The following is a 25521-nucleotide window of genomic DNA, read 5'->3' on the forward strand; positions in this document are numbered from 1 at the left end:
CATGCATTTATATACACATCTATTTTATAAGTTTCCATTTTATCTCAAATAATTTTAGATAATAAGAATAGAAAAACAACTTGTATCAGCTAGAAGCAACATCTTTCCTAAAGTAACATTCTTCCCAGTAATATAACAACCCATTTATTAGTGCCTTCTCTAACACAAATTATATTGACAGCACTATTCCAAAACAAATCAAAACCAACCAAAAAAAACCTACCACCAAAAAAACCCAACCAAAAAAGCCAAGAAGAAACAGAACTGGATTGACCCCTGATGTGGAAGCACTACTCTCAGGAAAGATAGCATTTGCTAGTTAGTTAGTTTGCTAGTTTGAATTCAGAGAGAAAAACTGCATTTTCCATTTTTATTAGCATTTTATGAATAGCCAGAAAGTAATAGTTTAGTTACAAAAGAACATACAGGATGAGTTTGAAAATGCATTTGCTTCTGCACGTGAATTCTTGTAGTTCTTGCCAGGAATATCTTTTGTGATTAATTCAAAATGGTGTGGCAATTCATTTTCTCCTCTTTCTTTAAGTGTCTCCTGATGAGACAGAGTCAAAAAGGTACTTAGCCAAACACCGTAGAAATTGTTGAAGAATTCCTAAGCGTTGTAAGTGTCATATAAGGTAGATGTTACTAAGGAAACAAGTCATTCATACTTTAGCTGCCACAGGTAGCATGAACCTTACATCTATTAGAAATAGCTCTAAATGATCTTTCAAAACTTCTAGTAACACCCTGCATCTGAAAACAGATTAAAAGCTGAAATAACTATAAAGCTGGATGGACAGCATCAATCAGATGAAGTGAGGATACCTACCCCCTTTATAGCAGGAGTGTGGATTTATTAAAAAAAAAAGTTTTCAACATTTTAGAGGGCATGAACCCTGGTTGTTGACCCATGGCCATACAAAGGTGTTGATCAGTCTTATTTTTAAAAATGTTTTATGCAGCCACATACTGCATTCAGAGTTGCCTGTGGATTGGACATAATAATCAGCAGGGAAAGGAGAGCTCATTACTACAAGCTCTCCTTCCCCTGCAGATTACCTCAGCATGAAGCCACGTATCTCAATCAAAAAAAGATTGCTGTGGAGAGCTACACAAGATGTTTCTAAATCAGCTAGCTTGGGGTTCTGCCTATAGTTACAACCTTCTTTTAACCTTCAGAAAAGCAGAAGGACCAGGATGGTCTCTGAATATTAGCAACATCCAGGTTTAGAAATAAATCACTAAGCAGATAAGACTCATCAACAGACCTGGTCTGTCTCATGCTCACACAACTCATGCCCAGTTCAAATACATGGAAAATTCAGCAGCAAGACCTGATGTAAAAGGGACAAGACAGGACACTGTGTATGTTGGGGGGGAGTAGGAGGTTTAGGGGTGACTAGCACATTGTATAGTACTGAGAAACACCTTTCATTCAAAAAAAGCTGCAGTAAGCAAAGACATTTGCCTATCAGAAATCTTTGGACATCACTTACATAAGATCTCCAAATCATAACATTGGTGTTTGGAAAACTTTTTAATCCGAATGTAGTATTTTAGAGAGAATAACAATTGTTTCCCTCCTTGTTCCAGACAAGTAAGAAAATCAGGCACTTGTGGCAACTTTTGAGGACTAAGGGTGCCATAAAGTCAGAGACTGGAATGGAACATGAATAGCCCCAAAATAGATATTCTAAGTACACGGAGACTCACCTAGGTATTATCTATGTCCTATTTTTTTTCTAAGATAAATTATCACCCAGCCAAAAAGCCCAGTAATTTTGAATGAAATGGCTGAAAAAACTCATCTACCATGGAAGCTTAGGAGTTCAACTCCCATATTAGTAAGATCCCTGTTGCTCCTTTGCATCACATCTAGTCTCAGTACATGTGAACTGCTGGCTCTTTCTTCCACTGCAAAACTACATAAGCAATGTGGGCAGCTTCAGGTGCATCCTCAGTAGGAATATGACTAAATGCATGTCCCCTTGCCAAAAATTCCTATGTATATACTCCAAAAAAAGTTAATGTCTCCCATAGCCAAAGGAAGATCTGAAAAGAGTTTTTGAAGTTTCCACCTAGGCTGCAACTCTGTGACTAGAAGCTGTTTTAAATGTTAATTTGTCTGACCCTGGAAAAAGGATCCTTCTTAAATCTCTCTCTCACAATTCATCTTTGTCTGGCTTACATGTTTCCATATCACCCAAACCACTTTCCAAAAAGATGTGCATGCAGGTGTTTTCTGAAGCCACTTATTCTGTCCGTATTCAAGTGTTTGATGTTAGAAGGCACTCAACTGCTTGAACAGAAGAAAGCAAACAGAAAAGAATACCTAGCACAGTCAAAGCACATTAGATTTATCTCTCATTTCTGGCAATGTGCCAGAAAGTTTCCTTGCACTCTTTGTCCAGTAAGTGTATTTGTTCTGTACAAAAGAAATAATGCTTTTTAATTTGATTTATGGAGCTAATTCTAAATCAAGAAAGCAAGACTTTCTCATCACAGCAATACACTTGATTTTCAGATGACACCACCTTCATTAATACTGATAAACTAAGGAGAAAGTTTTCCAGTGAATTTTCTTCTGTATAGAAACACTGATATGGACAATAAGTTACATTCACTACATCAGAAAAAATTTCCAGTATATTAGCTACCACATACCACTATACAGCTACTATGACATACCATTATGAAAGGCAGTACATTTGACTGCAGAGAAATACTGGAGGCTAATGCTCCCACTCTACCTTATGCTTTCATGTCGGTTATTTTAAAAAAGAACAGTGCATATGTTCTTATATAAGATCTGTCACATACACACGATCTGTTATGAAAACATACTGAAACCTGCGTAAGAGAAAATTTGGTATGCATGCATTTTATTCTTGAATAGCACTCTGAAACACAACTGCATTTTTACCACCAAGCTATCCACAATGAGAAACCTCATTAAAATATTTCTCAGGCACAGGAAAACTCTGCTACAAGTAACCAATGAACTATGACTACTCATTATTTATAATGCCAAAACTTTTGACAAGGATAGTAATGTCACTGATGTGTTACAAACTAGAAATGTCCTCTACTCGCAGGGTGTGTGTGAAGTGTGTGTAAAAAAGGAAGAGGGAATCAGAGATTCACATTTTCAGGGAATTGTTCAGAAAGCACAGTGTTGCAACAAATATGGAAATAAGAGAATCATCTAAAGAAACTGGAGATGTATTTACTATAGCACTTAAGACAGTCATCATTCCTCACAATATATACAAAGAAATATAGAACAGCATGGTAAAATGTAAGTATTTCAGTTCATCCAAAAATGAGAAGTTCTTTATTTGGGTATAAGAATAATATGAAGCTGTTTTTCCAGCATGCACCGAGGCTTCATAAACTACAATACTAGAAAGAGACAGACTACAATTAAGGGAAAGGGGGCAAACTGTGGAAGGCTGGTAGAAGTCCTTAAGATGGAATTGCTGTTGAAAGGATACAGACTCACAGCATCACACTTCACATTGGTTGATGTTCCAAAATGCGGGAAAACACAATGGATGGTCATATGTCAACATATCCCAGCTTCTCCCAAATGCTGACTATTAAATAGTGACCACTCAATACAAATAATTGCATTGTATTGTATTTCACGGGTTATTAACAGCTGAAATTTCAGTTTTGACCTCCAATATCCTGGAACATACTGCACCGTATCTTTACCCACTTCTGAAATGAACTGTATCTGATCAAGTACCTTGACCTGATTTTGACCCAAGATATCCCAGCACCTATTGCTGTGTACTGAATCATGTAAAATCAGCTACTTAGACGAATTTTACAAGAAACACAGCAATGCTTGCCTATCTAAATGAGATCAGACCCAAGTCCTTATAAATTATGTACTAGGCATTGTTTCAGCTCCACAGAAAGCAGTAACACATTCTGTAATTGGAATTATGTAGTCTTTATTCTATCAAAATTAAAATTAGGGACAACCTAAGGAAAGCTAATTTGGAGACACTGAAATGAAGTATACTTTCCAGAAGTACAGACCAAACTTTTAGAATTGTCTGCTGTTGACATCATCATCATGTGAGGTACTGTGCCAAGGTCAGATAATTTGGGATTGATGTTAGCATGTGAAAGCCAGTGACCAAAAAACCAATTACGTGCATCTAAGATGTCAAGCATAAGATGATCATCTGCAAAGATCAGAATGAATTTTCTTTGAATCATTATCTTATATCCTGAGGAAACCTACTAAAGTCAGTTTACCACTCATCGCACAGAAGGTTGAACACATACACAAAATTTGATAACTTCAGGGCCTTATTTAGGTGCTCCTATAAATTGTTTTTAAGTCTTCCAGTGAATTTCACAATATATCAGACAAGGTTTCTACAAACCAAGTAAGATAGTTTTCTGACAGGACATTTTAACCAATATTTATTCACCTTTGGTACTAGCACACAGGTCTTGTGCTATTTACATTTTATTTAGAATTGTTAAACTTGAGATTTTAAGTACCTTGGAGACTTTTGCTTGAATCATTGTATTTTATTTATGTGACAAAACACATGATACAAACCCTGCTATAAGTTATATGAGCATAAAACAAAGTTAACACTCACACAACACAAAAAACTTTTGGCCTATATTTTCCCCAAAATAAGTAACCCTCACATAAACTGTAATTATGCAGTGGAAAAATACCAAAAGCAAATACCAAAAAAAGCATGAAAGCTCATTACAAATGTGCAACTCTAAACAGATTCAACAGGTTCTTCAACTAACCATGCACATCTAGTAAGATGGAAATAGCTTAAAGCCAAAGACCATATAAAATAATAACCGTGTAAAAACTGCAGTGACCTTAAATTCACGTCATCTATTAATTTATCTTGTTATTGTGCCATTGTACAAAGGACAAGAATGACTCCATCTGGAACATTTTGAACAAGATATTGGAAATATCCAGGGGAAAAAGGGATAATGAGAACAGTAAGAATTTCAGAAAGTGGTAATAAGAAAAAAGTAGGTCTCAACAGTTAAAGTCTATCAACCATGAAATACTTTAGAATACACAACATTCACTGAAGGTATATCTGAAGTGTACACCAAAACCAGCTATCATAAAAGCTATCTGAAGTGCTTATCATCAGAAAAGAATCATCTAACCATGCTGTCCAGTGCAGTTGCAGAATACTAAGGTTACAGACAAAGTTTTACGGATAAATACTTGTTATTCACAAAGTCATAGACCTGGACATAAAAAAAAAAAAAACGTTAAAACCCACCAAAAAACCTATTTAAACTTACCTTTTGCTGCATGAAGTTCCTCTGCCTTTGTTAAGTAAAGGAACAGCCCATCTCTCCCTCAGTGGAATTCTGGCAAATCACTTTTCTCTTTCCAACTCTGAGTTCCTGCAATTGTTAAAGTAATTTTGAGATTTCTCATGGTTGAAAAGTGTGGTTCAACAGAGCACAGGAGGAATTCTAAGTCACTGAAACCAGTATTCAAAATCAGGATTTGATGTTGGTGATTGCTCTTTCCCCTTTGTAAATATTACTAATTTGTCTCTTCCATCTGTCCCGGTTTTTTCCTCCTTCATTCTCTTGCCTGTCTCTCCTTACTTCTACTGCAGACTCATTCCTTTTGGGGATTGTTCTTCCTTTCCCTCCTCCCTTCATCCTTTCTCTCAGATGCTGCATGCATGGAAAAACTCTCCATATACTTCTCATATTTATAATGCTCAACTGATAGATGTGGCTCTACAGGAAAGATGACTCTCCTGTGACTTCTGTTTGGATACAGATGCATCTGCATTTTTTATCTTCTATACGTGTAGAAATTCAGGCATTCAACTTGTTGCATCAGTAGCCATTTGCCCAGTCTCTCGCTATTCAGCATTAGGATGTGCCTTATTAAGGTCACTTTGTCTGTGCTGGGAATGGACTCTTTTAAAACATGTGTTCACCAACATAAACTATGTATTGGTTATCCCATGAAAACTGAAGATAGCGAGACCATACACCCACTTTAATCCCCTTCTTTTCCAAATCATCCTGTCCTGTGAGGTCTCTGATTTTTGTGGTGTTCACTAGGCCTTCACAAATCGCTCCCTGTTTCCAGGGTTGGCCTACCAGGTGATACAGAGAAATGATTACTTGTTTTAAGATTTATTTACTTACTTATAGCAAGTTATAGTATTACTTATAGTGTTTTTTAATATTGCTAAGAATCCTGCTTGCCCAAACTGTTCTGTGGAATTTTACCGACTACTGTGTCCATCAAAACAAAGCAGTTTACTGTGAAAATCTACCAAGAACTGCAGTGTTCAGCAAAATATCATGTTTTTGTCCTTGAGGAACAGGTGTGCTCTAACTAGTTGGGCCTCGGTAATGAGTAAAGATAGCCATATACGGATTGTAGAAGTTTCATTGGTTCCATTAAATAAGATAGGATGAGTAAACCGGCTGAAAAACATTTTTGTTGTTCAAGAAATTGGCTAAGAGAATCTGTGCATGCTCTGGGGAAAAAAAGCAAGGTGAGAAAGTCTATGAGCCTTCCTCCCGAAGATCCCCGAAGACGCCCACCAGGAGGGAATGTGCAGGTGCACAGAGAACATAAACTGCTGACACCAGCCTCTAGAACTAACCCAGCCTTACTCACGCATATGTATGTTTGTGTTATGTAAACCAGTGAATATGTATATCCACACTCTGTAAATTTTTGGTAAAATGTGCGGTGGGTGTGCAAGCTTTGTGGAGAAATCCCCTTGCACCCCGGCGCTGGAGTAAACATACCTGCTTTATAACTCTATTCGAGTTGTAGAGTCTTTTTTCCGCGAATCACAGGGACCACAAGGAGACTAGCACAGGTAACACTTCTGTTGTCAAATAACAACTGTGTGGTTTGAAACACTTGGATTAGAAAGACAAGACACTGATGCAAAACGTACATTTCAAATAGCAACAGTATACAAATGAGATTCTCCTCAACCAGCAGAGTTGAGTGAAAACCCTTTGGGAAATTCTGTCCAAAATGCACTATTGGCCAAAGGAAGCAGGGAGGCAGGAGCCCACCGAGCTTTAAGTGCCAAATGGCTTTTAGTTCCTCCCAGGGGCACGGGGCCCTGTGCGCACCCTCCAGCCGCGGGGAAGGGCCTGTCACCCCCAGAGCTTCTGCTGCCACTTCACTGTCAGGGGGCTGTGACGGCGGCCCCCGCAGGGCGCTCCTCACCAGCGCCAGGCCCGCGGGCAGCCCCAGCTGCGGACCCTGCTGCGGGCAGCCATGGGACGGACACCCCCGCGGCCCTGCACCCTCAGCCCCCGCCGCAGCACACCCCAGGCACCCCCGGACAGCCTGCGCCGGGCCTTTCCCGCCCCCCAACCACTGCCCAGCAGGAAGGTGGGTGTGAGACCACAGAATCACAGAATCGTCTAGGTTGGAAATGACCTTGAAGATCATCCAGTCCAACCATTGACCTAACACTGACAGTTTCCAACTACACCAGATCCCTCAGCACTATGTCAACCCAACTCTTAAACACCTCCAGGGATACGGACTCCACCACCTCCCTGGGCAGCCCATTCCGATGCCTGACTACCCGTTCTGGAAAGAAATGCTTCCTAATAGCCAGTCTGAACCTTCCCTGGCGCAACTTGAGGCCATTCCCTCTTGTCCTGTCACTCATTACTTGGTTAAAGAGACTCATCCCCAGCTCTCTGCAACCTCCTTTCAGGGACTTGTAGAGGGCAATGAGGTCTCCCCTCAGCCTCCTCTTCTCCAGACTAAACAACCCCAGTTCCCTCAGCCGCTCCTCGTACGACATGTGCTCCAGACCCTGCACCAGCTTCGTTGCCCTTCTCTGGACACGCTCGAGTCATTCAATGTCCTTTTTGTAGTGAGGGGCCCAAAACTGAACACAGTCATCGAGGTGCGGCCTCACCAGTGCCGAGTACAGGGGCAAGATCCCTTCCCTGTCCCTGCTGGCCACGCTATTGCTGATACAGGCCAGGATGCCATTGGCCTTCTTGGCCACCTGGGCACACTGCTGGCTCCTCTTCAGCCAACTGTCACTCAACCACCCCAGGTCCCTCTCTGACTGGCAGCTCTCCAGCCACTCCTCCCCAAGCCTGTAGCGCTGCTGGGGGTTGTTGTGGCCCAAGTGCAGCACCCGGCGTCACCCCCCCCTGCGGGATCAGCGGCCACAGGCGGAGAGAGGGAGGGAGAGAGGGAAGGAAGGAGAGAGGGAGGAGGGGAGAGAGAGACAAAAAGCGGGAGAGGAAGGAGCACGCGAAGCTCACGCGCCGCCCCCGCGAGCACGCGCCCCACCGCTCCCGCCGGGCGCATCTGGCCCCGCCCACAGCCGGCAGTGGGACCGCCCCCCCCGCCCCCCCGCCCCCACCTTCCCCCGCGCGCGGAGCTGGCCGTGCCCGGTAGGCGGCGGCGGCGGAGTCGCCGCGGGAGGGAAGCGGGCAGGCCGCGGGCCCTGCCGGAGGTGGCGGAGGAGGGTTGTGTCTCTCCGGGGCCGGCCCGGGGCTGCGCGCCCAGAAGCGGGGTGCTGAGCCCCTCCCGGCGCCGGGAGCAGCCGCCTCCCGAGCGCGGCCTGCTGGGCCCGAGCCGCGGTTTTGGCTTCGACCGCCGCCTCCCGCCCGCGGAGGCGGTGCCTCCGGTCGCGGGGTGCCAGCCCGCCGGTGCAGCGCCCCCCCCCCTCCCCCCGCCCCGGGCCGGTTTCTGGCGGCGCCGCAGCGGCTGTGGCGGGCAAAGCGGCCCCCCGCGGCGTGGGAAATCCGCCCCCCGCGGAGGCTGCGCGCAGGCCGCTTCAGCGCCGAAGCCCGATGGCCGGGGCAGGTGCTGCGGCAGCGCCGCGGGTTTCTAAAGACTAATCTCAGGGTGTCTCTTTGCTTACAGGAAATAAAGGGGGCTGATGCAAGGAAAAGGATGAAATTTGGTTGCCTTTCCTTCCGCCAACCCTACGCGGGATTAATTTTAAACAAAGTCAAAACAATAGAGACTCGCTGGCGTCCTTTGCTAGCAAAGTACAAGAACTGCACCGTTGCTATTCACATAGCTGTGAAGGACTGGGAAGACGAAACCTGGAGAGCAATTCTTTTGAGTAGGTTTGGGATGACACCAGAACAAGTGCAAGATTTGTTGGATAAAGGGGAAAAATTTGGCAGAGGAGTTATTGCAGGTAAGCAACCATGGATTGTATTTTCCAAACAAGCTTTCAGTCCGTTGACATGGTCAAATACACATCTGCTTCACACAGTCATGCTCTTTATAACATCGCTTTAACCCTTACTTTGAAGTTGTGACTGGGGGGTATTTTGGTTCTTTATCACTGTAAACTGAGATCCGTGAGGGAAGATGTAAATAAAACTTATCCTTTTTGATTGTGTTGGAAATACAAAGTATCTTCACGTTTTGGCCTTTATTAGAAAGAAGGTGCTTGTACAAAATTAAATGAAGCAAGTATTACAATATTTCTCTAAGGTGAAAAATGTTAGTAAGCTTTGAGAATCTAATATTGAATTAAAGACAAGTGTGAAGAGTAACCTTTAGAATAAAGAATTTTAGCCAGGCTTCAGTTTCTAAAATTCACTCTGTTAAAAACTTCAGGCTACAACTCTAAAGTTTCTGCAAGAAATAAAATGGATTTGTGCTAACTTATCATGCAGTAAGATAGCATAACATGGGTTGTATATTTTGTTTCATGATAATAAATGTCCATTCCACACTTTTTGCATCCTGATCTTAGGAACTCTTGCTGAAACCATCTTTACAGTACTCAGTCAAGTGAAGTCATGACATTGCAGTGCTTCGCATGTCATATTGGAGTATTACACAAATAAATCCTATTTCAGTTCTACAACTGTTGCATTGCTCTTGTTACTTGGGCAGTGAAGAAGTTTGTTTCCGTAACACAGAGCTAGGATGGAGTGGTGTTTCTGTGCTTCTACTGTGCTGAAATACAATGGATGTTGCTGCACTGTATACTTACAAAGTTTTCATCCAGCACTCGTTTTGCATTCTTTTCTTGTAGGCATCTTGTCACACCATCTGTCTTGCATTCTCAGTTGAATATTTTTAGCTATTCCTGCACAACATAATTTGAACAACAGAAAAAATAATTTTTCTGGGTCTACGGTGCTGAAAATTGTTAGGTACTACATAATATGCAGATTTGTAACCTTGACATAAATTGCATGCTAAAATCATGGAGTGGGTATCAAAGCTTCTCTGATCTTTAACATTTTTAATCATTAAGCAATATAGAAATTCCCTTTTGTGACATTAAAAGGGTTCCAGAGAATGGGAATTTCCATATAGTTTAATGATTTTAAAATGTTAATAGTGTCCTGATAGGAGCAAAGAGTTTTATGTTTAATGAAGCTGTTTCAAGGCCAAATATAGCTCAGGAGTTTGGGTAGCAGCTGTATCTCCTTAAATGCAGGCTTAACAGAGTTCTAGATCACTGAGTTGTGAATATTGTAACTGCATGCTTCACCTGTTCTTCACCAACCTCAGTTCAGCCACAGAGGCATCTTCTGCAGGGAATGACCCTGGTTTGAGGTGTGCCTGCTTCATACTGTGTTCTTCTGGTAACAAGTTAACTCTTTTCTATGTTCCCCTGGGAGACTGATTTTTGGAAAACTTTTATCTGGGAGATCAAACAGCTAACTAATCTTATATTTTGATTTTGTAACACAGGATTAATTGACATTGGAGAGACATCCCTGTATCCAGAAAACTTGCCTCCTGAAAAGGTTCTGGATCTGGAAACAAAAGCTGTCCTTAGTAATCTAGAACAGAAATACCTGACTGTTGTTTCAAATCCAAGATGGCTCCTGGAACCAATTCCTGCCAGAGGGGCAAGAGGTGTGTGGCAGGTGGACATCCCTGAAGAACTGATCCCTTCAGAAGTGTAGGTGTTGCCCTTCACCATTCTTTTTCCTGCCTAAATGAGAACTTGTAATTCACAAGTCAGCATCTTGAATACCAGTGAGTTGTTTAGGATTCCCTTCCAAAATTAGCTGTTTGAAAGACATTTGAAGAACTGCTCTTTTGAGGCAAAATAAACTAGATGTAATTTTTGTGACCATTACTGGAAATTTTTACTACATTGTTCACATACAAATAACTAAGTAAATGCATTTTTTTTTTTTAAGAGACATGGTTGATTCATTGTGTGCCAATTTAAAACGTGAGTAAATACAACCATACTCTATGATGTGTGCATCTCCCATTGTATGAGGAGGAAGGAGTTTGTAGGACCTTTCAGCAAAATCATGTTTGAAAGCAGGCTGCCCTCATCAACACAACATCTATCTCAGAGCCTGCTCCTAAACCTTACATTAGTGGGATCACTGAGCAAGAAATCATCTGAGATAAAGCCAGTCCTAGGGGCTTCTCAAACAGGCAGAGGTTTCTGCACCTGGTGTGCATTACATGCTGTAAATATGAAACTTCCAGAAAGGACCAGATTATCCTCATTCACAGATCAGGTAGATTGATGTGCCTGCCACTCCCTGCCCAAGCAGAGGGAGGCGTGTCCGGCCCCGGGCAGCTGCATTCCTCTGGGGGCAGGAGGGGGGGACGGGTTCTCCTCCTCAGAAGTGGTTTCCAACACGAGCTCAATGGCTGCTTTCCTATTCCAGCAGCATGCATGCAAATGATCCGTCTCTGGTGAAAATCCTGCTGGTATTCGATTTTTTGGGCCAAAGTGTTGCTTACTTTCTGCATCCATTAATGAAGTGTTTCTTCTAAGATTTGGGTTGTAGTAGAAGAGAAACTGAAAAATGCAAAAGAAAAGAGTTAGTTGCCACCACCTTGAGACTGGAAACCACAAAGGTACACGAACTAAGAATTTTAGTTGCAAAAGAGAAATGTGGATGTGAAAAGGGACTATCAGGGCCGTTCTAAACCTGAAGTTCAGGCTGAATGAAATGCTGCAATACAGCCCTGTTAGGCAGTAACCAGCCCTGTGGTTTTGCTGCTTGATAGCAAAGCAGCACAGGGTTTGCAAATGCATAAACACAGATTTAGAAACTCAAATACCATTACTTTTCAGCAACTTTAGCGTGGAATGAACATGTAGGTAACTATATGATGTCAACACATACCTTCTCAGCCTTCAGCAAATGCCACAAGACGACTGGCATCTGGTACAGCAAGACACAGAGCAAATAAAAATAAATAATCCCAGTAAAGTGAGAATACCTTTTCATTTTATGCAGTCAAAGTAATTGGAAATAACCAACATATTTTATCAGCATTTCTAGTACTCGGAAGTGCTACCTCAAAAACTTCTGAACATGAGCTGAGAAACAAACGATAACCTGAACATTTACTACCATCCTCATCTCCTGTGTAGGGAAGGCTTATTTCATTGGAACAGAAGTGTGTCTCCTTAGAATATTCTGAGAGTTAGTTTGCACGTAGAAGATCCAACATACCTCCCGAGCTGTCTCTTCTGCTAGCAAGTCACTGCACAAGCCCAATTTTGGAAAATCCCCCAGCTTTCTGGTGAATCCGTACAGGTGGAGGAGATGAGTGAAGCTTCTCATGCTCTCACTTTCCAAAATTCTCAGACGTCCTCTCTTTGTACTTCCTCTTTGAACAATTCAGGAATCACTCCACACTTTCTGCTGTCACCCCACCAAATGGACTCAAGCCGATCGCTTTCAATGATGTTCCAGAGCTGCTTCAGAAAGCTGAGGTGTGTAGAGGCATCCCCTCTGCTAGAGCTCTCCTCAGATGGGTTCAGACACTCGCTTTCTCAGGGCTGCAGAGTCAAGGTTTGTGAAGACCTTTCTTCGACTGGAGGTCCAGAGGCAGCGTCACGAGCTGCTCTTTTGTCACATGCTGGATGGAGAGAAGTCGAGCCTGACAAATCAACTCCCTTGGCCAGAACAGAATCACATGAAGTTTCTGATGAGGAAAGCTCCATTTTAAATTCTTTTTTCTCAGTTTGAGTAAATTTTTCAGCTGAACCCTAGCAGCTAGAGAGTGCCCTGCCAGCCAGCTGAAAGGCAGTGACCAACTGACTGAGAATCCCAAGGGAAAATTCTCAGACCTCACTAGGACACCCGTGCTGCGCTGCCGTGGCATCACAGAGCAGCATCTATTTCCTAGCAACATGAAAGAGCAGCACAAGCACTAAATAGCACTTGTTGCTTTTCATTTACAGATTTATTTTTTTGACTCAAGAGCCAAGAAGTAAATAAAACTGCAACAATATTTTAAGCGTAGTGATAGGACAGTGCTGTGCTGGGTTCCAGCCAGTAGCTGGTCCACAGGGAGGAAGAGAGAGGTCTGCAGCGTTCAGAAGGAAAGCGCCACATCTCTGAAGTTTTTCAGGTGTGCGCCTTTCACACATGCAGAAATGTCCATACAGCTTTGCTCTTACTGCATGCTGATGCTAAAGAAACATGACCTATGGTATTTAAGCTACTTACAGTGTGGGTTCACCTAAACACAAAGAGCAGCTGCTCTTTGGGAATATCCAACATGTTGTTATAAGGTACTGGAGTATAGCTTTCAGGCTAAATGTCTCTAAAGCACCTGCAAGGCCCAGACAATCTGTCAAAGGAAGTCTTTCTTCAAACAAGAAAATGCTGTATCAACACCGAGTTCCTATCTTGTAAAGTTTAATCATTTACACCAACACTCTTACAAAGTTGGTAATGAAGACCAAGCTATGATATTTATACCAGCTAACCAACAGCTGTAAAACCTACAACTAATGTTTCTTGCATAGACTGCACGCACAATGCAAGTGGGAACAGCTTATTAAACAGTCTAATGGGAGAACAGTGTACATGCTGCTCAAGAACAATTAAAACATGAAACTGGAAAAGCAACAAAACCAACACTTAACTCCCAAGTCAGTGCAAAAGTTCAGATACTTACATGAAAATTTACATAGCCAACTCAAAAACATCACGTAAGTTGCTATACATTCTATTCCCCCCTCCCAAAAAGCTTTCCAGTCTTGCCTGAGAAGTGCAACACTCCTGTGCCTCTGTGGTTAAGACAATGATTGTGGCTGAACAGGAAAAGTAGTAAAGAGGTACTATATACTAAGGCATCTCCAAAAAAGCATCTAAAACACACATGGAAATCAAGTGTATATTTAGGACCTAAAAGACACCTGGAATAGCATAGGCATTTCGTACAGGGTTTTTAAAAAAATACTTTTAGATAATACTTATACTGTACAGGACAAGACTTTTACACAATATATTACACTGCTAAAATGTTCATATAAATACTATACAGGCAAATGTGCAACCAACCCGTTAGGAAGGTTCACAAATTAGACCACCACATATCTCTGGAAAAGCTCTCAGATTATCTTCAAGATCTCCAATTTGTGTAATCCAAGCCACTGATTCAGCCATACCTATTTTTAAGTAATTAGGACAAGGCATGAGATGAAATACATTTGTCTGTTGATTGCCAGTTCAAGTTTAATATGCTACTGTCATCTTAATCTGGCATATCAATGTTCAATTTGGGAGGTGGAATCACATATTTTCCAGGACTCTGTGTAATGACCACTCCAGTCTTTTTTCGAAACATTGGTGCAATTTTTGGTGGTTCAGGCAGTGGTGTTTCTTCCGTTTCCTCATTATCTTCATGATGAAGATCATAAGAAATATTGCCATATTCTCGTAAGAATGGGAAAATTTCAAGCAGGAACTGGCAAAAGTCTTTGCGAATTCCAAACCACCCTAAAAAAAAAAAATAATCATTTCACATTACTGCAGAACAGATTAAAAATTTAAGTAGGCAGACTATGCAATCTTGTGTAAGTTCCCTTGATTGTTTGCATATGAACAGTATAAAGTTTCTTAGTGCTGCTTCTCGGTGTGTTACTTACACTTCTCACACAACATTACAGTTCAGATTATATACACAAAGATATACATACAGAATATATACATGTATTTGCACGCCTCAGCATGTCTGCACATGCATGTCTGTGTATATCCATATGTATAAATGACAGCTATACTACCACAGCAAGAATCCATTTCATTTCACTCGTTAAGCAGTGTCAGGTCACATCAGTACACAGAGAAAGAACACAAAAGCCTCTGCATCTCAATCAAAGCAATCAGTGCCACATGGGAAGACATTCATGCCAACTTTTGTCTGATCCATACAGGTTACAATACCAGAGGGAATGTGATGGCATAGGCAGACACAGATCAGTAAATGTATGTATTCAGTACTCCCCAAATACTTTTGTTGTAGCCAAATATGATGTGATGCCAGAAGTATCTCATCCTTGGTATTACTTGCGCTAGTTAGAAACCAGTACACACTGTGTTTGTCATGTTATGTTGCTCTGAGCCTCACTTTAGATGAGTAGTCTTTTAAAAAAATTTACATAAATATTTATTTACCCTACTGAAGATAAAATGGACATGTCACTTTCCAAAAGACTAATTTGGCCATAAATTATTTAAAAAAACAAAATGCATGGAAAATTGTTACTGGTGATACAACAATATAAAAGTAACCTAAATGTATGGAGATAAGCTTAGTCATGACTTAAGAAAGAAATTCTCAATATACTTCACAATCAGACCAAAACTGAAGTGAGTTTATATAACAAAGATCACAGGTGGTTCATTCAACTCTGAAAAATCCTAACAAATTTTATTACCTTGTCAACAAGGAACATGAACTCAACCTGGATGGGAAGAGCTACTCATGTGAACTGGGTCAAGTGACATGAGATGGCTGAAAGTGCAAATGCTCCTTTGGGCAGTACTAGTTCCGGTGGGGATAAAAGCCTAGTAAATCTACACGGGCCACTCAAGCAACTGAAGTTACAGCCGATCAACACAGAGCACTATCTGGCCAAAGAGGAAAGAGAACACAAGTTCAGGCTACTAGGACAAATGCTAATTAAAAATGGTAAGTGCTCACTATTTTCAGAACCCAGAGTAGAAAGATCTAGTCGTGTCCTGTAAGAATGAAACCCATGGAAATAAGGAAGGGTAAAAGGCTAAGTTACAATTAAAATCCCATTGAGATTTCAAGTTGAGTTCAAGCAGAAGTTACACTTTTACAGGAATAAGGAAAAAAAGCAAGAGGCACTGTAAACACCGAAAACTTACTAAAATCACCTGAAAACAATACTAACAGACACATCTGAATTCCTTCATAAGAGAATACACACGAAAAAGCCCTTTTTGAAACACAAATCTTAATAAATAACATTTAAGCCTTGAGTTTTAATCTGTTTCCATGATTTCTAAATACTTACAGTGATTTCCTCCTTTTTGTCCAAATGTTGTTGCCATTAAAGTTATCAATGAAAGCCAGAGAGGAACAAATATGGGTATAAAAGAAAAAGAATTGTGCCCATCCAGTCGGTGTACTAGTAAGATCTAAATGGCAAAAAAAATGATACAATGTCAGTTTAATTGCAATAGCGACTTCCAAGCTTCTCAAAACACAGGCTGATCTCAGATCTTCAACTTCACACATCAGTGAAGAAAAACAGCCTCCACAGAAACATGTAGTTACAGTTTCAATGTGATGCATATTTTACTCGAAAAACTTTAAAGAAACATAGAATTCTTGGTTTTCTTTCATATTTGCTATTAACATTTTATTCCAAAACAAAAAGCAGTATTCTCATTTTGGTAAGTTCAAAAACAGGCAGAGCAATGTTCACTCACTAAAAAAGAACAAGATACATAAAACTCATTACACTTTTTCCTACCTCAAACGTGAGCAGTGGAACTACAATTGTCATCCAGCTGACAGCCATTGTGATGTGTGTCCTCCTTTGCTCAGCAATCACATCCATAGAGCGCAAGAACAGAACAGACCATACAATGTAATAGAGCACCACTAGACACAGAAAGGACATCAGGATCCACAGTGGAACACAAACGACCTGAAAAAAAAAGAAATTAACTGCTTTCCTCCCCCTCGACAGGGATACATTTTTATCAGTTTGATTTGTTTCAGGTGTAGGTTTTTTAAATAAACCAAGTCTACATATTAAATCTAAACAAGAAAAAGAAATTTAAGTCTAATGCTCTTTAATATAATCTCTGACAGAAAAGCTTCACAAATCGTGTACACTGTTATGAACCGTATCAGCTCTGGCATTCCTCAGCTCTGTAAATTTTAAATTGTTTCAGCTTGATAGGGTTAAGTCAATGTAGTTCAACTTTAGTAAGATTTCTGTGATTTTACATGGGCTCAAACAGTACTTGAAATTATTTTAGCAAGCATTTTTACACTGGACACCTTACTTGAAACAGTTTCTAAATTAGATCCTTTTCCTAGGGTTTTTTTGGAAAACAAAAGACAGTCATAATCATGCTAGATTATCAGTTTTATGGTAGATTACAGAAACCCAGACACAGAAATAGCGCTTTTGTATTCTAAATACTCTTGGGACAGGAGATCTCAGCAGTTTTGGCAGTGACTGCTTGCACAATAAGTGGATTTACATGCATGGTAACACAACAAAACTAGTTATTTACCAACACATTCCCTAACTCACCAGTCATTGTCATGGCTAGTTTAGTGTTCCCATCGGTTAGGATTTTGGTTAGGACTTCTCTTTCAACCACTGATCAGAGATTAATTGCAGTTGATGGCATGTCCCCCTCCCCTGATGGATGAAATGCCCAAAGAACAGCCTTTGTTTTCCATGACCACTGAATGAAATGCCAGACCTTCAGTGAAGGATTGTTAAGCAAGCAAAAACGTGATTGTGGACTCTGATCATACATTAACTGTTCCCTATAGTAAATGTCTTTATGAAATTCAGCATTTAAACAAGGATAAGAACAAAACTTGTTACGTACAAGCCATGGCCATCTGATGATCTCATCTAGTCTGAGTGCAATAAATATGAACTGTAGAATATTGACAGAACACAAGATTTCCAGCTAGAAAAAGAAAATACATTCATTAACTCTTAGCACGATAAAGATATTGCCAAGATGACCAAAGAAGCTGTCAAAGTACTTTTCTGACTTCATGCTAATCACTGCAATATGGAACATCATTTGCATTTACATGAGAGATTACTAAGCACCCCTAAATTTGGGGTAGAGCCAGCTGTCTCCTGAGGAAAGACCTGGTATTTAAAAGAAATAAAAGCACTACCTGCAACACTTAAAGTGATCAGAGAAATAAGAAAAGCCAAAGTTATCAGATGGAAAGCAGAAAGTTTAAAAGTCCCAGCTCGCTCTGGGGGGAAAAAGACATACATTGAATAGTGGAAGATGACATCCAAATTCAATCATTTACTGTGTGACAGAGATACTTTAGATGACACTGAAGACACTTGGATTTTGAGGCAATACAGGAAAGCAATACTTCTCATAAAAAGCTTTCATTACCATTTTTAGAGTGTCCCACTTACCACTATGAGAACTAACCCCAAATTGTACTTTAAAAAAAAGAAGGGGTTTGTTTGACTTTGTTCAAGCTAGACACAATGAAACACCATCACACTTGGCAAGATTCTGTTTCTAAAGTTTATGGGCAGCCCTACATGGGTAGGAATTTCAAAGATCAGAGAATTATTATCTGAAAAGACTAACTGAAGCTCTTGAGTGAAAGTTAGAAACATTTTCCATTAAAAAAAATGTAGTTATGTAAAGCATCTTTGCAATGTAGTATTTCTCAGAAGGCAGATACTACACGCTACTTTTCACTAACATAAATGATTGTGTACTACGATCTCTTGGATAAATGTCTTTGAAATTCACGGTACAGGGAGTCAAAAATCCAACAGGCAGCAGGCACTACTTCACAGACTTCAGTGCAGTCTTCACTATTGAAGTACAGGTTACTTAAAGAAGACTGGACAACTAGATTTAAAGTAATTTTGTACCACTGGCTTTCTCAAAAAAATTAACCACCAAAAAACCCCCACACTCAAGCATAAGACCAAGCAACCTGAAAACTACAAGAGCAAAATACAGAGAAAAAAAAAAATCAGAGAATCAATTGCTATAAATAATTTTCAGGATCAACATTTGAGCTATATATGGCAAGTGCAAGTATATTTGGAGTGGCTAGGCTCACAATTTAATTCATTCAATATGCCTTAAATAAATGGTGCTTTACTAACTATAAAAACAGTGTAACACATAAGAGAAAGCTTTTTCTGAGCCCACCATGATATTTAGACAAAACCCCACTATGTACTTACTGATCACCAGTTTCAAAATAGGAACAAGCAGACAAATATACTTTAGATTAAATAATTATGAAAATAATAGATTAACAACTACTTTGATTACTCATGCCAAAAAATAATATCCTGGATTAAAGACAGGCACCTCTTATGTTTCCAGCAAATGAAAGGGAAATAATGCAATCTTCCCAGAGTAAAACCAAAAGAAAGTAGAACACACTAAATGAAGATGACAAAACAGTAAACAGAAAAAAATCAAAAATTGACAGTTCAACTGCATAACTTGAGACAGCTGTTGCCTTTTAAGGGTGAGTGGATTCCATTTTTTTCTGCCAGTACTTAGCAGCTGTGCAGTCATCTGTAAATCAATGGGTAATCAAGCATCATCCAGTAGAAGGCAAGTACTTCTACACAAATTTTACTTTTAGGAATGGTTAACTGTGAATAGAACTCTGCAATATGAAATTCCATCTGCAATATTTTTAAATCAACAATTTAAGGTACAGATTACCAACCATCCTAACAATCACTTACCAAAAATGTTTCTCTTTAAACTCAGTTTATGCTAATGTTAAGAGAAATATTCCCTTGAAATTAAAAAAACTTGAAAAAGCTGAACTTCATCTAAAAATCAGGTTTTTAATTGTCATGGGGTAGTTTGAGGACATAGCAAACAATCCTTAAAAAAATCAGTTCAGTAAGAATTCTAAATTTATTGCAAAATGCCACAACCATGGAAGATCTCGAGAATCCTCACGAAGTTCTTTCAAAACCAAAAGGAGTGAGTCAGAAAGGAAAGAAGATAGAGGCAGAAAATAAAACCGTACTGGTTTATGCCTACCATCTGCATTCCCAAATTAAAGATTAAGCACACAGACTGGGATGGTAAGAAATTTTCAGCCCTGATTATCTAAGGGCTCTGGAAGTTCAATTCTGCCTAGGGACAGTGCTTAGTATCAATGCAGTTTTCTTCAGCAATTTCCATTTTAGTGTGTAGTATTAATCCACACTACAGAGTTTGTGGTGAGTTCTTTTAACACACAATAATAAAAAGGCAGGTTTAAAACCTGGTGCAATTTGAAAAAAAACTAGACGAGATTGGAAAAAACTATTTCTGATCCTGATTTTTCACTCTAGCAGGTCAGTGCAAGCAATTCAACTGATGCAGTCATCCGTATCAGGCTTTGGGGAGAGATGAACTGTAAGAGAATTGATATAATCTCACATTGCCACAAATTTTTACACATAAAAAATGAAGCATTACCTCCAGAGACCTGTCATGTCGGAATCCCCACACACAAGCGGCAACTGACACTGGAGATACAAAGAATAACGGCATGAAGACCAGAAGCCAGAAATGGGTTCCTCTTTCGATCCTGTCACACACCAGAACTTCAAACATCAGCAGTAGCAGGTGGATGCCTACTGCAATCAACATAGCTTTGAACTCCACACAGGTTTCTCCTTCTGCTCTAAAGAGAGGATGAGGAAGCGTTCAGTTTACTTGTCAATAGGAAAGCACTCTTTCCTGCAAACATCCCAAGACACTTTGTTTACAATTGTTAAGTTTCAGATATTAACACTTGTCTTAAATAAACATACACATTATGCCCAAATAGCCACTATTAAATTACACTCCTGATGACATAACAGGATTTATCGCCCATAAAACTGCACATTTAAAGTATCTTACTCAAAGGGGGCAGTGGGATTTTTACAACTTGAAAATTTTCTAAGCATTCCATAGCTGTGCAAATAAACCAGGATTTCTTTGCTACTACATAAACACTCAGATGTCATGCAGGCTGTCAGGAAATAAGCTAAGACTGAAATTATCTGTTTGGTTCCTGCACCAGCTTTCACTGAATCAACACCTTTCCCCAGAATTTATTTATTCACCAAAATCAGCGTGTTGCAACAGTATTATATATTACTAAAAATGCCTGTAAAATAACAGCACACAGAGAAACCACACTTTTTCCTACACAAGTAGGAGCATTACTAGAAGGGGCAAACAAGACCTGAACAACACAACATAGTGTATCAGAATGAGACCTGTGCACAAAATTTTTCATAGATAGAAAAGAGGATTGAATGTATTGCACTTCATCTAACATAGTTTTTATTTTCCCCTAGCATGTTCAAATTCACATCCTCAGATTACCAAAAAAATAAACACTGAGCTATTTAAAGGTCTGGAAGTTATTTTACCCTAGACTGACAATTAAAATGTCAATGTTAAACAACTTCGACAAAAGTGAAAGGGAATTTACAGAATGTGTTTCCACAAACATCTTACTTTGGAAATGTCACACATTTGCCTATGTTAGTGTATTACACTACTTGAATATTTGTTATAAAACCGTAACTAAAGTCTGAAAAATTTCTCTATGTTCACAGCACATTCAAGAATCACTGAATATTCATCCATATGTTCACTGAGGTTATATGCACACCAAGGAGAAAAAAAATATCAACATTCTTCAGGCCGATCTGTACATTTCAGGAAACTGATTTAGAAAATAATACAATTAAATATAGTACATTCCTAGTGCATATAAAGATGCGTATTTCTATATGGTTTATACTAAAGCAAAGGATTCCCAATGTTCTAACAGAAAAGTGCAAAAAGTCACTCCAAGAGAAGTTTTAGCTTCCCAAAGACAATATTGTTGAAGCTTGTGATAAACTGTTGCAGCTAGGATTAAGGCATCCATAGCTGCTGCATAAAGCTGTTGGCATACACTGTAGGTTGTGATAATTATTTTAAACATGTTGAAAACAAACCCTCTGGATGCTATATCTTAATATTGTTAAAAAGCCCTGTTTATGAACTTGATTCATTACAGAAAACACATTATGTTCCCACTGTTTTGCAAAATAAATATCCTTAACTTACCGATACTGTGGGTTTCGGGCCCATACTCCTGTTCCCACTGAGGCACCAACAATCACCATTAACTTCCACAGCCATATTGGAGCAAATACGGCCCAGTAACTCCACTGAATTTTGTCATCCAGACGTAGCGAGAGCAACACAGAAAAAAGCAGCAGGCAGGCATAAATAAGAAATTTGCTATTAAACAAACAAAAAAAAACCCAGAGTCAGAAATTAAGGCAGGCAACTTAACATGAACTTTGTAGAGAACAAGAAAATCAGTCACAGCTGAAATTTATTCATGATATTTCCCAACAGAAAATGTGTCAAACTTCTTTGCAAAGAATCAAATCAGTTCTGAAGAGTCAAATATTTAATTACAAATACAGCATATGTCATCTCTTTCACTTATAAAACCATTGCTTCAAGGGAACACATCAGAAGCATTCTTGCATGACAAACTTAATGAATGGACATCTATAAATAGTTCCCTCCCACAAGGATCCAGTCAGGAGCTGCATTATTAGAGGCTCACAAATATGCCAGTTGTACATGTTTTTAGAAAGTGTGTTCTTTCATACAAATCAAATGAGATAGTTTCTGATGATTAAGTTACATAGTTTATGTAATTTTATCCACACTGTTTTTAACTAAATATTAAAAGCTATTACATATTGTAATAAGGCAGACCCCAGGGACTCTTTTTTAAATTTTTACATTCAGTTAAAAAAGCGCAACATTATAGGAAAAAATTCCAAACCAAATCAGGTTAAACTTTTAACAAAGTTACTGATTATAGAGTGAAGTTTCTAACTGGAATACTGAGGATGGTGCTTACTAGTTTAAAATAGTTATGTTGATATATCTTATAAACTAGTCAACCTAAGAATGAATAATGTATCCGGAATACTCGAGAGCAGTGGCACAGCAACTGCTTGTACCACCAGAAATCAAAATAATTACATAGTACATGATTTCCTCACACTACAGGAAGGGAAAAAGTCACCCACCCATTCACCAGAGGATCACAGACTGCTTTTACAAAACACATAATTAGGCTTCAACACCACTTCAGTGAAGTAATTGTATGTATTTTAAAACATGGGTAACCTAAGGAACAGGGAAAATACTTGCTACAGAGTAAAGCAGCAATAGTCAGGAATACTACTCTTACTCCAACAGCACAACTCAAACGACCCACTTTCACTCTCTTCAAATAATAAAACATTCACTAGATTAGCATTGCCTCGTTTAGAGATCAAGCTGCTTTGTCTCTATTCAGAAAAAGTGTCTCAGCTACCCCTTAATAAGAAAAAGCAGTTTTATTGTGTCAGCATCGCCTCACATGCTTGATGAAACCACCTCAGGATAGAATGATGTAAAACAAGTCACTCTTCACAGCAACAAAAAGATCCCTCAGCTTCCTAAGCTATTCATACTTTTCCAACATTCAGTATTTGTGTAATCTGTACTTTCTCCGGCTCCTCAATAAATACAGAAGTAAAACGTCGTGTGGTAAAATACCACCTCCCTGAGTAAACATCAAAACATTCAAGATTAAGTTATCTGCACAAGTGCAACATTCAGCTTGCTCGTTCATCATCTAGACAGCATCCACATAAACTGCAAGCATTACTTAGCAATAACAAAACTTTGTAAGCTTCTGGAACTTCGGTTCCTATTTTTCCATTACTTCCAACCACATATATTTAAATTGTTTACTTCAACCTCTCTGCAACAATGCACTTCCCAAAGCATTGGTTACCCTTCTGTTTGTCTAAACAACTGAACACAGCTTTTTGTAATTGCACTCATGTAAGGCCTCTTTTACAAGCAAGATTTTTCCCAGACTCTCAGTATTTCATGCCACCCTGTACTAGCAGGTCTTTATTCGGTGGTCTTAAAATACTGGTAACAGAAAAAACAGTAAAATTCAACTCATTCTTTCAGCTTCTTTAAAAGTTACATGTATCCATACTTGCTTGGCAAGACAGCAGAAGCCCAAGTTGCAGTAATTTGTTAATTTTAAGAGAGCCCAGGATGAAGAATCACCATCAGCAATTCTCCATGGCTAGACGAGGATTAAGCAGGATGCCTTCACACCTGCAAAAAATGAGCCTTTCCCATATGCTGAATGCCTGTGCTGGAGCATAAGGCAACTTGGCTTTCCAGTACAAAGCTTTATCCCCAAACCATCAAGGTGAAAATTTCAAAAACCATAATGAGGCTCGGGAGTAATTTGAGAAAGTTACATAATAAAACAGAAAAGATGACCGGAATTCGGGGCCTGGAAGCCAGATGACGGATGCTGCTTTTACAACCCCCGGGCTCAGGTCCCAGCCGAGGGGAGCACCGACCCGCAGGGGCGCTGGGCAGGAAAGCGGCCCCCAAGCCCGCTACCGGAGCCGGCCGCCGGCCGCGCCGAGGGCACCCGAAGCCGAGCTCCGCTGAAGCGCTCAGGGGTCATACACCCACCCCCGGCGCTGCCCCGGGCCCGGCCGGCGCCGCTCCCCAGCGCGCCCCCGGGTTAAAGCCGCCGAAACCGGTTTCCGCCCCAGGCGACCCGCCGGTGCTTCCCCCCGCGCCTCCGGCCGCTGGCTCCGCCTCGTCCCCCGCTGCCGCTTCCAGACGCGTCCCGCTACCGGCGCGGGGGAGGGAAGCCTCCGCACAACAGCAGCGCTACGCCGGGGCAGGGAGCCACCGGGACCGGGCCAGGGGCCGCTCCGCCGCCCTGCGGACCGGCAGCGCCCGCCGAACGGGCTGGGCCGCCCTCACCTGGGGTTGAAATCCTGGAACAAGCCGCGCAGGTTCATCGCGGCTCGACCCTGCGCCCCCGCCGCACTCTACAAGGCACGCATGGCGCGGCCGCCGACACCGGAGCCGGGCCGGGCCTCGCCGCTCCGCTCCGCCCCGCCCCGCCCCCGCCGGAACCGGGCAGCCCGCGCCGCCCCGCGCATGCGCGCCGCCCGCCAGGCCCGCACGGCGCCGTTCCTCTGCCGGGAACCGGGCGGCCCCTCTCTGTTGGCTTCACGGGCAGCGCCGCGCATGCGCTAACCGGCGACTCGCGCACGCGCCCTAAGCGCGACGGAAGCTCTGCCAATAGATGGGCCGGGCTCTGGCGTGGGCAAGGTGGGGGTGGCTGGGCCCGACGCTCGCTCCGCCGCTTCCTTGTCAGCCCTGCCGGTAGGCGGGCGGGGGGCTCTTCCGGCCACACACCTGCGGGAGCCAGGCTGTGTGCGGTCCTGTCTGAGGCCCGGCGGTGGCCGACAGGTCCTTCTCCACCGGGGGAAGGGAGGGGGTGGCCCGGGCCTCTCCCCGCTGGAGTCGCCTCTTGGGAGCGGCGCCTGAGGGGGGCCGGGCCGCCAGCGGGGAGCTGCCCGCAGTGCTCCGAGTGCGGTGGCCTTTGGGGCGTGTGGCCGTGTATGTTTGCTATTTAGGGAACAGCTG

At 41.3% G+C, this 25521-nt stretch overlaps 2 protein-coding genes, 1 long non-coding RNA gene and 1 pseudogene across 4 annotated transcripts in view; 1 reads left to right on the forward strand and 3 right to left on the reverse strand.

Annotated features, from left to right (window-relative positions):
• Positions 1–7126, reverse strand: part of LOC141949137 (uncharacterized) — a 40743-nt gene extending 33617 nt beyond the window's left edge. Inside the window, exons 1-2 of the long non-coding RNA XR_012630666.1 lie at positions 6805–7126; positions 5317–5421 (exon numbers count right to left, since the gene is read on the reverse strand). This is a non-coding gene — a long non-coding RNA (uncharacterized LOC141949137). The remainder of the gene's footprint in view (positions 1–5316; positions 5422–6804) is intronic.
• A 1283-nt stretch (positions 7127–8409) lies between these two features.
• On the forward strand, positions 8410–11108 carry LOC141949139 (protein EOLA1-like). 2 transcript variants are annotated; one of them, XM_074882368.1, is made up of 3 exons: positions 8410–8439; positions 8915–9197; positions 10718–11108. In XM_074882368.1, exons 2-3 carry the CDS (start codon positions 8945–8947, stop codon positions 10933–10935), a joined length of 471 nt encoding a protein of 156 aa, XP_074738469.1. In that variant the 5' UTR covers positions 8410–8439; positions 8915–8944; the 3' UTR covers positions 10936–11108. The 2 variants fall into 2 exon arrangements, with proteins under 2 accessions (XP_074738469.1, XP_074738470.1); XM_074882369.1 differs by lacking the exon at positions 8410–8439 and adding an exon at positions 8450–8697.
• Positions 11109–11322: 214 nt separating this feature from the next.
• On the reverse strand, positions 11323–13117 carry LOC141949114 (heat shock transcription factor, X-linked-like; annotated as a pseudogene).
• Positions 13118–13639: 522 nt separating this feature from the next.
• TMEM185A (transmembrane protein 185A) lies at positions 13640–25007 on the reverse strand. The gene is made up of 7 exons (XM_074882367.1): positions 24850–25007; positions 22096–22272; positions 20461–20668; positions 17854–17937; positions 16752–16928; positions 16290–16413; positions 13640–14742 (listed from the first exon to the last, which is right to left on the reverse strand). Exons 1-7 carry the CDS (start codon positions 24885–24887, stop codon positions 14498–14500), a joined length of 1053 nt encoding a protein of 350 aa, XP_074738468.1. The 5' UTR covers positions 24888–25007; the 3' UTR covers positions 13640–14497.
• Between the last annotated feature and the right edge of the window lie 514 nt (positions 25008–25521).

The sequence above is a fragment of the Strix uralensis genome, chromosome 13 (assembly GCF_047716275.1).
Source record: "Strix uralensis isolate ZFMK-TIS-50842 chromosome 13, bStrUra1, whole genome shotgun sequence".
Classification (NCBI taxonomy): Eukaryota; Metazoa; Chordata; class Aves; order Strigiformes; family Strigidae; genus Strix; species Strix uralensis.

Coding starts and splice junctions, on each gene's coding strand:
- TMEM185A (XM_074882367.1), bottom strand. CDS start 24,887: ATGAACCTGCGCGGCTTGTTCCAGGATTTCAACCCCAG. Junction 20,669..22,095: donor GCCCGAAACCCACAGTATCG/GTAAGTTAAGGA, acceptor TCCTCTCTTTAG/AGCAGAAGGAGAAACCTGTG. Junction 16,414..16,751: donor TTCCACTGCTCACGTTTGAG/GTAGGAAAAAGT, acceptor TTTGCCATTTAG/ATCTTACTAGTACACCGACT.
- LOC141949139 (XM_074882368.1), top strand. CDS start 8,945: ATGAAATTTGGTTGCCTTTCCTTCCGCCAACCCTACGCGGGATTAATT. Junction 9,198..10,717: donor TGGCAGAGGAGTTATTGCAG/GTAAGCAACCAT, acceptor TTTGTAACACAG/GATTAATTGACATTGGAGAG.